The 12,019-nt window shown below is 36.7% G+C and overlaps 1 protein-coding gene across 1 annotated transcript in view; it reads right to left on the bottom strand.

Annotated features, from left to right (window-relative positions):
• The window catches only part of IARS1 (isoleucyl-tRNA synthetase 1), a 109,086-nt gene that overhangs the window by 83,421 nt on the left and 13,646 nt on the right, over positions 1–12,019 (bottom strand). The window contains exons 7-9 of the mRNA XM_074836618.1: positions 6,993–7,110; positions 4,362–4,509; positions 2,360–2,447 (exon numbers count right to left, since the gene is read on the bottom strand). Coding sequence (XP_074692719.1) covers positions 2,360–2,447; positions 4,362–4,509; positions 6,993–7,110 — 354 coding nt within the window. The remainder of the gene's footprint in view (positions 1–2,359; positions 2,448–4,361; positions 4,510–6,992; positions 7,111–12,019) is intronic.

Genomic DNA, 12,019 nt, shown 5'->3' with positions numbered 1-12,019 from the left:
ATTTCTCCCTCAAGGGCCTAACTGCCTGAGAATTTTCAAGTGAGCTAAAGAAAGAAAAAAGTTCCAAGTAGAAATGGGGAAGTTCATTTCCATGAACTTATAGATCGAAATCTTTAAAAGATCCATTCAACTACAAGCTACCTATTATCTCACATTTCACATGAGAGAACTAAGTTATTACATAACAAAAACTGAAGCATGACCAAAAAAATCAGCTTGAGAAGACTGTAGCACTAATAAAGAAAGAAGAAAAATACAGCACTCTGCAAGGAGAATGAAAATTGTTAGCAGCCTTATGTATAGCCACAGAGAGGTAAAAAAAAAAAAAAAAAAAAAATCAAAGATTAGGGGGGAAAAAAAAATTAGAAATACAACTAGCCACACACACAAACAATGACAACTGAAACCATGGATTACTTTCTTTAAGAGCAGGTACTTCACAGTTCTGATGAGAACACCACATTAAAAAAAGGCCAAAACGTTCAGTGCATTCCTGGATACAGAATGACTACCATCAGACTGAAAATAAATTTGTAGTATTCCATTGAAAGAAGAATTTGGAACCAGAAAACAATAGATCAACAAGTCTAGTACATCTACCTTGCCTTTTTTTTTTTTTTTTTGAAGTCTAAAGGAAATGCATTCAAAAATATTTAAGAAAATAAGAGTCGTTTTGGTAGGAGGCTTAGTTTTTAGACACTCTTAAAGAGGCTTCAAAAGACTGGAAAGGAACATAGCACCCATGCTTCAAGAGAGAAATGGAGTACTGGTGGACCTAAAAACCAGTCAGACTAGCACAACAACCTGATTTAACTTTATGTGATTGAACAGTTTTTAAAAAGTGAAGTGCTAAAGAATATACAATATGAATTTGTCAAGAATACGTCACACCAAGCCAAATTAATTTTTTTTAGGCAGACTCACGAGCTTAGATAGCAAGCAAGCAGATAGATTTAAGTCTTAATGCTAGTAAGACTTTTGACACTTTGACATATCATTGACACAGACAAATATTTTAACTGGGCGACTGTACATTTTCATAGACGCACAACCACTTTGAGAAAGAGCTATTTTTCATTCAGTATTGGGCTGAAAAAAAATTTCCAGTGGTATCCTGGCAGAGACTATCGTAACGGTGACACTATTCAATGTTTTTACTGATGGCTCTGAAGGGAGGAAAAAAATCTGGAGGTCAGAAGTTCTGTCAACCCTGAAGAATGAGAGCACTGAAAATCATCATTATAAACTGAGTACCAGCTTAAATTGCTACAGACTAAGTGATAGATGAAGGGAATTCAGTTGGCGGGGTAGGGGGGGCGGCATCAATGCAGAAATACCAAACAAGAATTACTCAGCTGTCACAGTACGAGGCATCAGTGTAGACAACATCTTAAGCAAACATTCCAGCTCCATATTCCCCTAATTCAATGACTACATGTAATTGCTTAGCTGAAATAAGATGTATTCCCCTTTTTTAAAATGTTTTTTACATGTAAACCTTTCAACTGCTTGGTTAAAAAAGATAGAAATAAAAATAACTGATGCCAGTGAAGAAGGGTTGTTATTCTCAAAAAACTTTCTAGCCTCTGATTTTTTTTGTTTTGTTGTAGTTTTGTTTTGTGTGGTTTTTTTGTTGTGTGGGTTTTTTTGTTTGTTTGTTGGGTCTGTTTGGTTTTTTACCCACTGCACAGGACTGAATAAAGTGAGCAAATAAATATTTGTTGTATGTTACCTCTTTTAACAGGTCAATGTTTTATACAAAAGATTTAAGAGAAGCCAAGCTACTTATTTTGTTTGAGAGCTACAGAATTTAATACCTGCATTCCCTATCCAGTCTAACTTACTAAATAATTCATATTTTTCCACCGAACCAAGAGGAATAAGCAGTCTTCAGAAAGCATTAACTGCCATTAACTACATAACTTAGATAGGCCATCCTATGGAAGCAGTATTTGCCTGCTAAGGTCAATGGTTTTTGCTGTTGCCCATTTTCCTTTAAACAGTTACATAATGTTTAGAAAGTGCTCAGCATTTGAACAATCTCCAGGTTTTTTTGTGACTTATAATTTAAAGTAATGTCTTTCTAAGAAAACACACAGGAAAAGGAAGGACTAAGGAACCATTTTTTTCCCACCACAACAGAACGATCTAATGAAACTTTTATTTTATTGGTAGCCTCACATACAAGACCAATTTGTTCTAGTAAATTACCATCTCTTTTATAGATTTTTGCAAGATATACACACATGTAGGGAAATCCATCTTTAGATAACTACAAAATCCAACTTCTTGAAACATTTAACTTCTGATCTATAAAAATAGTGGAAGTTAACAAGTGTGTAATAATTTATGCACTTGCCTGTCAAGTATCTCATATTCACTGTCAGATTTGTATAGTGCTATCAGCCTGGATTCCATCAGAATGTAAATCTTTCCTGTGGCATTATCTAGAATATAAAACAAAACAAAAAGTTACATAAATCTCAATTTACTATCCTCATTTGCACCATTACAAAACCTATCAATTTATGCAAGATGGTATCATATTAGCTATAAAACTCCCCAGAATAATCCTGCTGATCAACCACTACTTTCTAGGTACTTCTTCCCCGTACAGCCACTTAATGAACACTTTTTGAAAGTTAAGTTTAAACAGAAACCACAGGATGAAATCCAGTCCACTGATCTTCAGTGTTTTGTTCAAGAGGCAGAAATACCCCATCTTGCCTATTATCATTGTGTCAAAGAAAAGCAACTTAAAAGTTTCAGTATATGTAACTGAAACAGAGAGAAACAACTGGAAGATGGACAATTATTACATAAAATCAATATTATTAGGTTGATATTAGGGGTAACGATTGCACTATATGCTGTCTTTCTGAGATTTACTATTTCAATCAATTTTATGCTTGGATTTCTTTTTAAAGGAAGTACATACAAATTTTAAAAGTGAAATGTTATGAAGGTAATCCATTTTCTACCCTCAAACAGCCCTGATCTTTTAACTTCAATGACAAATTTTATTCCGACTACTACCCTACCAACTCACTATCCCACCAGCAGACTGTAGGCCAAAGAATCCAAACCCAACAACTCAGCATCTCAGGCAGGTGTAGGTGTTATTTCTGAAAGTACTCAGTAACTCTTTTTGAGATGACTAAATTTATGTTAAAACCTTTGAAAACCAAAATGTATTTAGCTCTCTCTTAAAACAAAGAAAATCCAAATGTGGAGTTCACCATAAAGGTATCTGCAACTTTTCATGTTTAACATCACCTTAGGCACACATTAGATTCATGTGGTTACGTTGGAGCTGGAAATCATACCTTTGGCATTTTTTTACTCCAGATTAAATGCCATCATTAACTTTAATCTTCCTTCCCCCCCCACCCCTTTTGTTTTTTTTTAAATGTACCTTGAAAAGTCAGAAAAGGTGAGTAGTTTAGGAGAATCTGAAAACACTCATGAAAGAAGTACTTTCATCCAAATTCCTGCTTACTGTTTTATTTAAATTAATTAAAAAAAAAAAAAGGATTTTGTAGATGAAGAAGTAAAGACGACTGCATTTCAAGGATAAAATAAATTCATTTCCTAAGCAAAAAGGAAGACTCGCCATAACATACTCCATTGCCAACTGAAAAAAATGGAACTGCCTGCAAACCCCGGAAAACGACTTGAAGCAACAGCCTATATTGTTTAGGCACCCTACAAGGTCTGTTGCATACAATTCCTGAAGTACTGGATGCTCTCATGAAAGAGATGACTTTATAGTACAACTTGTTTAGCCAGGCACAACCAACCGGTCCATAAGTAAGCCAAGGCACTTGGTCTAATGTACTCTTACACTGGAAACCACAGTACATACCTTGCCTTACACTTGTGCTAAAATACACGCTTCAGTCAGTTTGAGACTAGCATGTGACATCTTGGGTCTGTTACAGGTTAAGAGTACAAAGACATTCAGTTACTGCAATTTAGCTGTCATACAGCAGTAACTTGTTCATGAGTCTGAGCCCCAAGAAAGGAGGGAAGAAAAAAAGCTGGGGACACCCAGTCACTTCCCTGTCTCCCAAATATAGTGAGACTTCAAGAAGACAGATAAAACATTTGCTTTTGTTCATCATTTCATCTGTCAGTATTTTTTAGGGAACAGTCCTCACAATGCATGTAAAATATAAAGAGCACAGAAGTTAGAAATCATTAGCCATATAGGAAGTATTATCATCCTTCAAAATAACACTGATCCAACCCCAAAGTGCTACAAATTTAGCATAAAACAGTCTAACACACAAAATAAGTACATATTCACAGGCACTGAAGAAAGAAGTATTCATTATATGTCACCTTCAGTTGACACTTGCCTCTCAATTTTACATATTGCAATTCTGGATTAACACAAAGGGCCAAATTACTAGGCAAGGTCCAAGGAGTAGTGGTCCAAGCAACAAGAGAAACACTTGCATCTTCATCCAGTGGGAAGCTCACAGTCACTGAAGGATCTTGAACATCCTTAAAAACAAGATGAAGTCAAAGGGGGAAAAAGAGAAGGGGGTAAAAAAAAGGTTTACTGCATGTATTAGTGAGAAAATACAAATTTACGTAGTAGTAACTACTACTGCCATCCACCAAAACCTGTCTTGCAACTTGCATAATTTATCACTGCAGTGGTAGAAGGTGAAATGGTAGCATAAAGTTTGAGGAGAACACCAGTCACAACGTTTTGTGACTCCATTATGCCAGTGCAAACTTAGTCCAACAAGGCTGCAGGGTTAAAAATTTGGATTAGCAGTGAGATTTTGGAAATTATTTGCCAAAACACCAGAAATCTGAGTGCCAATTCCCTCAGGCACCTCTGATTATAAACTTTAAAAATGGGATTATAAATCTCAACTGCCAAAAAAATCAACAGTTTCTCCGACAGTGCTACACAAAGCCTTTTGCCACCTTTTCCTCTAGAATCAGGGAGTAGGAAGAATAACCATCACTTAAGATGCAATCTCTTATTAAGAAGCTGCTGTTAACAAGGGGAAAAAAAAAAGTTTGGGTACTTGAAAACAAGAGTACGTCAATATTTAAGAGCCAAAAAAAAATCTCAGGGAAAGAGACCTTTGTCAGCTATTCTGTAAAACTTCACCTTCAAATGAGTCTGAAAGAAAAACTTGTTTCCAGGGGATTCTTTTGACAAGTACAATCCATTCAGTCATTTCACATATGAAAAGCAGTTTGAAAAAGCAAGTTTAATCTTGCAAATGTGAAATCTCCACTATTAATTTCAAATGCCAAAGAAAAATGAGTGCCACGCGCTCAGCCCCCAAACACATGAATAGGTCCTATCTCCTCATCACGTCTAGTGCAAAGCCCTCTGGTTTCCATCCAGCATCATGGAACAGTTAACGGCATCATGGGACAGGCAGCTATTTATGTCTGAGCTAAGGGCTGCTCCAGAGGGAATTGTCTGTGAACATCTGGTGCAGTCAACAGTAAAACATAAATATTACATAACTCTCAAACCATGCTCAACACCAAGCAAAGATTGAGCTATCACTACAGTTCTGTCTCTACCAATTGTTAAACAACACTGTAGGCTATTCACTTTGTCTTCTGAAGCACTCCATTGACCAGGTAGATAAAAACAACTGGCAAGCCATAAAAAATAACATCCAGGCTGCCAAGTAATGGCACTGTATAATGTTTTATCTGTTCACCAAATTATGCCTGCTTCCATCTGAACACAACACTTCCTCAACTAAATGTAATACAAGCTGCTGACATAGTTTACTCAAGTGTACATTAGACACCTAACTCAGTTTCTAAACATGGTTCTTGTGTCCTATTCCTCATGATTTGTGTCCTGATTCTCAGAGGATCAATAAACAGGAGCTACTGGCACAGGTTGCCCAGAGAAGTTGTGGGTGTCCCCTCCCTGGAAGTGTTCTAAAGAAAGGTCATTAATCTGAACCTATATGAAATGTCAGTTAATAAGGACGAGCAAGTAACTATTTCAGTTATCACACTTTCACGAATAATACAACGTCTTTGCAGGTCTCACTTTCTTAAATCACAAAACCTTTATTCAGTATGGTCACATACCACTCAGCAATATTGAAAGCTCTAGTATCTGTGGACTGCATTGTACTACAAGTCTAATTAAACATTTGTTTTTAATATACTATTCTTGGCCAGCAAGTTGGCCTTTTTTAGGCAAGATGTAAAGAAGACCAGATGTACAATTTATGTTGTCAGGGCAGAGAGCTAGCACAAGTGAAAGATGTGTAACATAAGGATATGGAGGCCTGGGTGGGGACTGGAATGGACACAAAACATCTGTCACAGATTAACATGAATTTTGGAAAATTAGGACACAAATTCTGCCTTCACATGTGCAAAAATAAGTTTGTTGCAAATGAGAAGCTGCACCTACTGTATCTAGTCATTCTTTTTTAAAGAAACATCTGATAAAACATACTATACTACGCTTTATATTAGGTAAAACTTTACCTGGAATTTGTCAATCTAAATAAATTACTTAGAAGAACCATTATCCTACTGCTCTACAACCAAACACAGTCTTCAACAATTCTTATTAATCAACTCACAGAAGATTTTAACTCTGCCAAGGACCTTCCTCTTTTCAGATCTGCAGACAGGGACAGCTGCAGCTCTCCTCTAACTATTTACCATAAAAACTCAGCACAGTGCAATGCTCATCTTAGAGCCCAGAGAGGAACTGAGAGTAATTTACAAGAATAAAACAAAGTATGTACTTTATGTATCTGTAAGTAGTAACAGGGAGGAAGGTTAAGATCAAGTGATCCAAACAAATACAGCAAAATATAACAACAACTAACCCATTTATCTACATTTTTACTATTAATTTGGAGTGTAATAATATGCTTATGTACCACCAAGCAAAAAATACTGAAGCTTTCCAAATCCAAACTGAAGACAATAGAGAAATCTGATTGCAACATATAACATACATATATACTCACCTTGTAATTCTGATGGGACTCAAAGTTTGACAGTGGGGTGTTACATGCAGTTGAAAAAGGCATGACCTTAACACCTCTATACACCAGTCCTTTGTCATACAGTTGCTTGAAAACCCACCTGGAAGTAAACAAGGAACTTGGAATAGCATTTGGCATTTCAAATTTAGTAAATCAACTGCAAAATGGGGTTCTGCTCTAGCTGGAGTGCTGTTCTGAATGGCACCTTTTTAAACAATCAGTCATCAACTAAAGGACAATATTTGCAAGTCAAGAGGAAAGGGCTAGAGTGATTGCAACTGTATTTCTGGCTGATTTTTAGCTTTAGCTGATTCTACCAGCTTGGTTTTCCATGCACCGACTGCACAGCACGTAGTATTTAGATGAATCAAAAATCCATATTGCAGATTAATTTTTCTCAAATTTCTTGAATACAAAGACCACCTGAAACTTGAACTATTAACAAGGCTGAAATCAGTCATAATTTAGAGAGAAGACATGTAGTAACATGGCTGCTCACTTATCACATGATCTTAAGCACCTACTACAGCAAACAGTGCTACAGAAGAGAGACAAATAGAAGTCAGAGGTACCTGCAACCCACCCTGAGTAAATCCTGACAACCTGAAGAGCATTCTTCACAAGAGGGCACAGCTAATCATGCAAAGTAATGAACTCAGTTTTATGGCCCCACAATTTACATTAACCTTCTCCTTTATTAGCCCATCTCACTCTGGACTCAGTTCCTGTTCAAGATCACAGTCTCACGCTAAGCTTTAACTCTTCTTATGAAATCTTCAGTACAGCCTGTAGCATATTTGGATCCTTATGTCTTCTTGAAATAATCAAGACAGCACATAATATTATAGTATGACAAATTAAGTCAATGCTCAAGATGAAGGGGAGCTTAAAGAGAAACATACTTCACATAGCAACCCATCAAGTGTGCATGCAATGGACAAAACCCTATGTTTCTCCGTATCTGAATACTGGAAAGTTTACTAACAAATCATCAGCATTTATCAGCTTATCAGGTCTCACTGACTTGCACTTAGTGGTACAGTCTGCAGGTTGGCTACCTTAAAAGTAAAAGCAGGAGAGGACAAGCCTTAAATAATCATGCCAAATTCAAAACTAAAAAATCTGAGTTTCTGCAGAGTCTAGTAATTTCAAACTCCACATTCAAATTGTCAAACACCGCTGACTTTAAAAAAACTCCTTTACTCAAACTATGTTTTCAAACCTTCCTGATCACTTTTCTGGGTCCCTTTCCAGATAAATAGCTCATTGCTAAGCAACCAGCCCCATCCTCGCAAGGAGCGCTTTTTACTGCAGGCTGTCATTTTGTGCTTGAGAATCTGGACCTGTATTTAAGTCAATGTCTTGCCTTCTATGTTTGAAATAATTATCTTCAACACAAAACACAAGCAGACTATTGCACTGATTTCTATCCGCAGCCCAAAACAAGAACATCAAAAGATATGCACTGGTCTGCTGTCATGAAAGTCATACGTTATCTTAATCAGAATAATTATTACCCTACAGATTAGACAGCTGGAGAAAATACAGACTGTCATATGGAGAAGACATGCAGTCCACTCAGATTCATCCATGGGCCTCCAGTAAAAGTCCAAAATTTCCCATGAGTAGTCACTAACATCAGAAAAAATAAATAATCTGAACCCTAAAATGGATAAAGCCTAAGAAACCCTCAGCAACATCAAGTTCTGCCAAGGTGAGCCAAACACAGAAGTCTTTCAGAGCTGTGCACTCCAAAGGTGCCTTACATTAAATACACAACTGAAAAGTAACCTTGTTAAAGTAATAAATGTCACCTACAGGCAAGTTGTGGCTGCCTGAACCCTAAACCAAATCTGAAACATAGCAGCGAGTGCATCTGTTTTACAACAGAGACTGTATCAATTTAAACTTCCGTAAGTATAAATCAGTCTTTTATGAAAATGATTCCTGAATATAGTTTCATCAGCTTTCAGCATATGCATTTAAACTGGCTAATTGAATAAGTTTTCATGCCAGTTAAAAAAATTTTAAATGTATGCTTATCATCTCCGAACATAATTAATGCAGACTGTGACAAGTGACAGCATTATACTGAAGGTGTTCAATTTGCCTTTCAAAAAACAGTTAAGTAAAATATCTATAGAAAAACGCTCCACTTTACTTTCTTAAGAACACTGCCTACTAACAGCATAGAAGAAAACTACTCAGAGAAACACTGAATATCTAATTCAGCTGTAAATATAACTGTAAACTCAGAAAACTGTTCAGGAAAGGTGAACACTAGATGGAGCTGCCAAGTTAAAAATCCAAGCCAGCATCTCCCTCTTGTGGTGATTCTGCCCTATTGCAAACCAAGTGCTCCCCAGTTGTTCCAATGCTGAGCAAAAAGATGGGCCTTCAAACCACATCATTCTTCAGAGCTCTCATTACCGTTCATAATGACCACTCATTTGTAGTTTAGCATAACCTCTACCCTCAGACAACCATTCCAACATAATAAGCAGAATTATGATTGAGTCAAGACTGCAGTTTGATGCAATAGCCCTCATTATCACTACAAAAAGTTCTTCCATTATCTTGAAAAATGCCTCATTGGTTTCCATACCAAAAAAACTTTTCAAAACAGTTTTTGCATGACTATCAGAAGGGCACCAGAGATGATTCCCAAAGAGCTTCCTGCTAGTAGCACTGCCCACCTAAAACAAAGCAACTGCTGAAGATGAACCTAGTTCTAACAATAAGAATCACTTACAGATGGGTATCTTGTTTTGCTTAAAAACTCAACACATGGTATTTTAGACAATAACCTACCAAAACATGTTTTAACCCTTATGTTTGCAAAATGTTGACAATTTGCAAGAAAGAGGCTCTGGGTTTGTAAGCCAAAATTGAAACTGCAGTCCTTCCTGAAAAAAAATAAGCTAACAAAACCACAGAGCTCCTATCTACTGACAAACAGAAAACATTTACTCACAGAAGTTAGTAATCAAACCCTGTTCCTCTAATTCCGCTACATTTCTCTGCAAACATAAATAAATTTAGTTGCATCCTCTTGGCTGTGGGAGCAGCACTTACATACTCCTTTACTGAAGAAAAATGAGGTTAGGAAAAGGTGAACTCAAGGTACATATTTCAGTCACTTGTTAACAGCAAATCTGGTCCCTAAAGATGCAAGGTATCTTTAACTTCTAAAAAGCATGACAAACTCTGAACAGTTTGTTGTTCCTGAAGTGTCACGAGGGAATGATAGAACTGGTTTGAGCCCAGTCAGTAACCAAGACTGCGAGTTACTCTTGCCATAGGCATAACTGCCAACAAATTAGAACTTTGCTACAACATTCGTTGATCCAAGTCACATATACACCATGCAAACACCACATGGATATAATAAAACTCCTACAAAGGGAGTTTTCGCTTCCAAAAGATACTGAATCAGTCAATGATTCAAAGATCAATCAGTCAACACAAAACACCCTTGGCAGCCCACACAAAATCCAACATCCCACAGTATCCTCCAGCAGATGCAAAAGCAACTTTCCCTCTTCAAACACATACATTCCCTCCACATCAAAGAGAAGGATGTGATCTTAGAGCTTCTCAAGTTATTAATGCCATTCCTTTGGGGTATCAAGTGATTTCAAGTGATCAAGTGGTTCCGTTTGTAATGACTCAGTATCTAAGGGTTTTCTAAGGGTTTGAAAACTCATAGCTTTTGAGAAAATGAAAGTACTTATTACTAACATTGAGAAATTATTTTCGAACTCATGTAAAGTGATTTTCCCCTTTTTTTCTTTTTAAAGAAAAAAGACACAGGAATTGTAAACTCAATTACCAACAAAGGCTAAAAGTAAGATGGGCAAAACATTACAACGGCAGGATCTAGAAGTTTATGATTTCAACATGTCCATGGTAGTATAGATAAACAAAATTATTGCTGTGTGACCTAGCATCATTCATGTCAAGATAAAAGTGACAATTTAATAGAATCTATCGACTACAAAAAAAAAACCACCAAACACCATACTACATAAGCCCTGTCATCTACACAGTTCAGCAAGCAGGCTGCATTCAAACAGCACCATAAGCAGCAGAGATTTTGAAGAAAAGGTTCTCCTGTGACTCATGAGCAACACTTGAAAGTTGAGATAAAATCAAAGGAAAGCAACGATCAAAAACTGACGCATGGGGACAAAAAAACAGAAAAAAGTACTCAAACAACACTAGACATGAGTCAAAAAAGCATGAGCATAAGAGGAACATTAAGTCCAATAACAAACACAGACAGCCTGTCTTTCGAATAGCATCTCTGAAAGACACCTTCTTCAGAAAGACAGGAAAAACATTTGTTCTGGGGCCTAGGAATCCTAAATACAGCAGTTGTCAAGTCTTATCCTCAACTACCAGTGAAAGTTTTAAAATCCCAGCATATAGAGATCATTCTGCTCCAGGTCTACACTCCAAGCTATAATCTTAGGATCAGTGTGTTGAATGATTCAAATCAAGCCAGAAGTGCAAAATACCTGTATAGCAGAAAATATAAATATATAATCCTGATGCTAGACTTACCCCAAAGATCATCCAACTTAAGTAGGAGTTCAGTGTATTCCTCCTTCAAAATACCAGTACAGAGATAAAACAACAAGGACTGGAATGGTAAGAAGATAACAAGGGTACTAGAGCACTAAATGCACAAATACAAGTGTGAGAAAAAAAAAAAATGCAGATAGCTAGTAGAAAAATGGACAAAACATAATTCTTATGAACAGTATCTCTTTAGAGAATCGTTGAAGAGCCATGGAATACACAAAATGCAATAGTGATTGATATTAGGATCCAGAGATCTGTTGTTCTGAAATCATTCTGGTTTCGTGATGGATAAACTCCACATGCAGACAAAAATTAAGTCAGAAAACAACTGCGGGGAGTACCCATTCTCCTTCTCACTGAGAAGGGCTAAAACAGCTGGACACTGACCTAAGTAACAGAGCTCATCTTGAGAATATGGAGTA

Source organism: Strix aluco, chromosome 11 (genome assembly GCF_031877795.1).
Source record: "Strix aluco isolate bStrAlu1 chromosome 11, bStrAlu1.hap1, whole genome shotgun sequence".
Classification (NCBI taxonomy): Eukaryota; Metazoa; Chordata; class Aves; order Strigiformes; family Strigidae; genus Strix; species Strix aluco.
The sequence above is the reverse complement of the archived record's forward strand: the minus strand, read 5'-3'. Positions and strand labels throughout refer to the sequence as shown.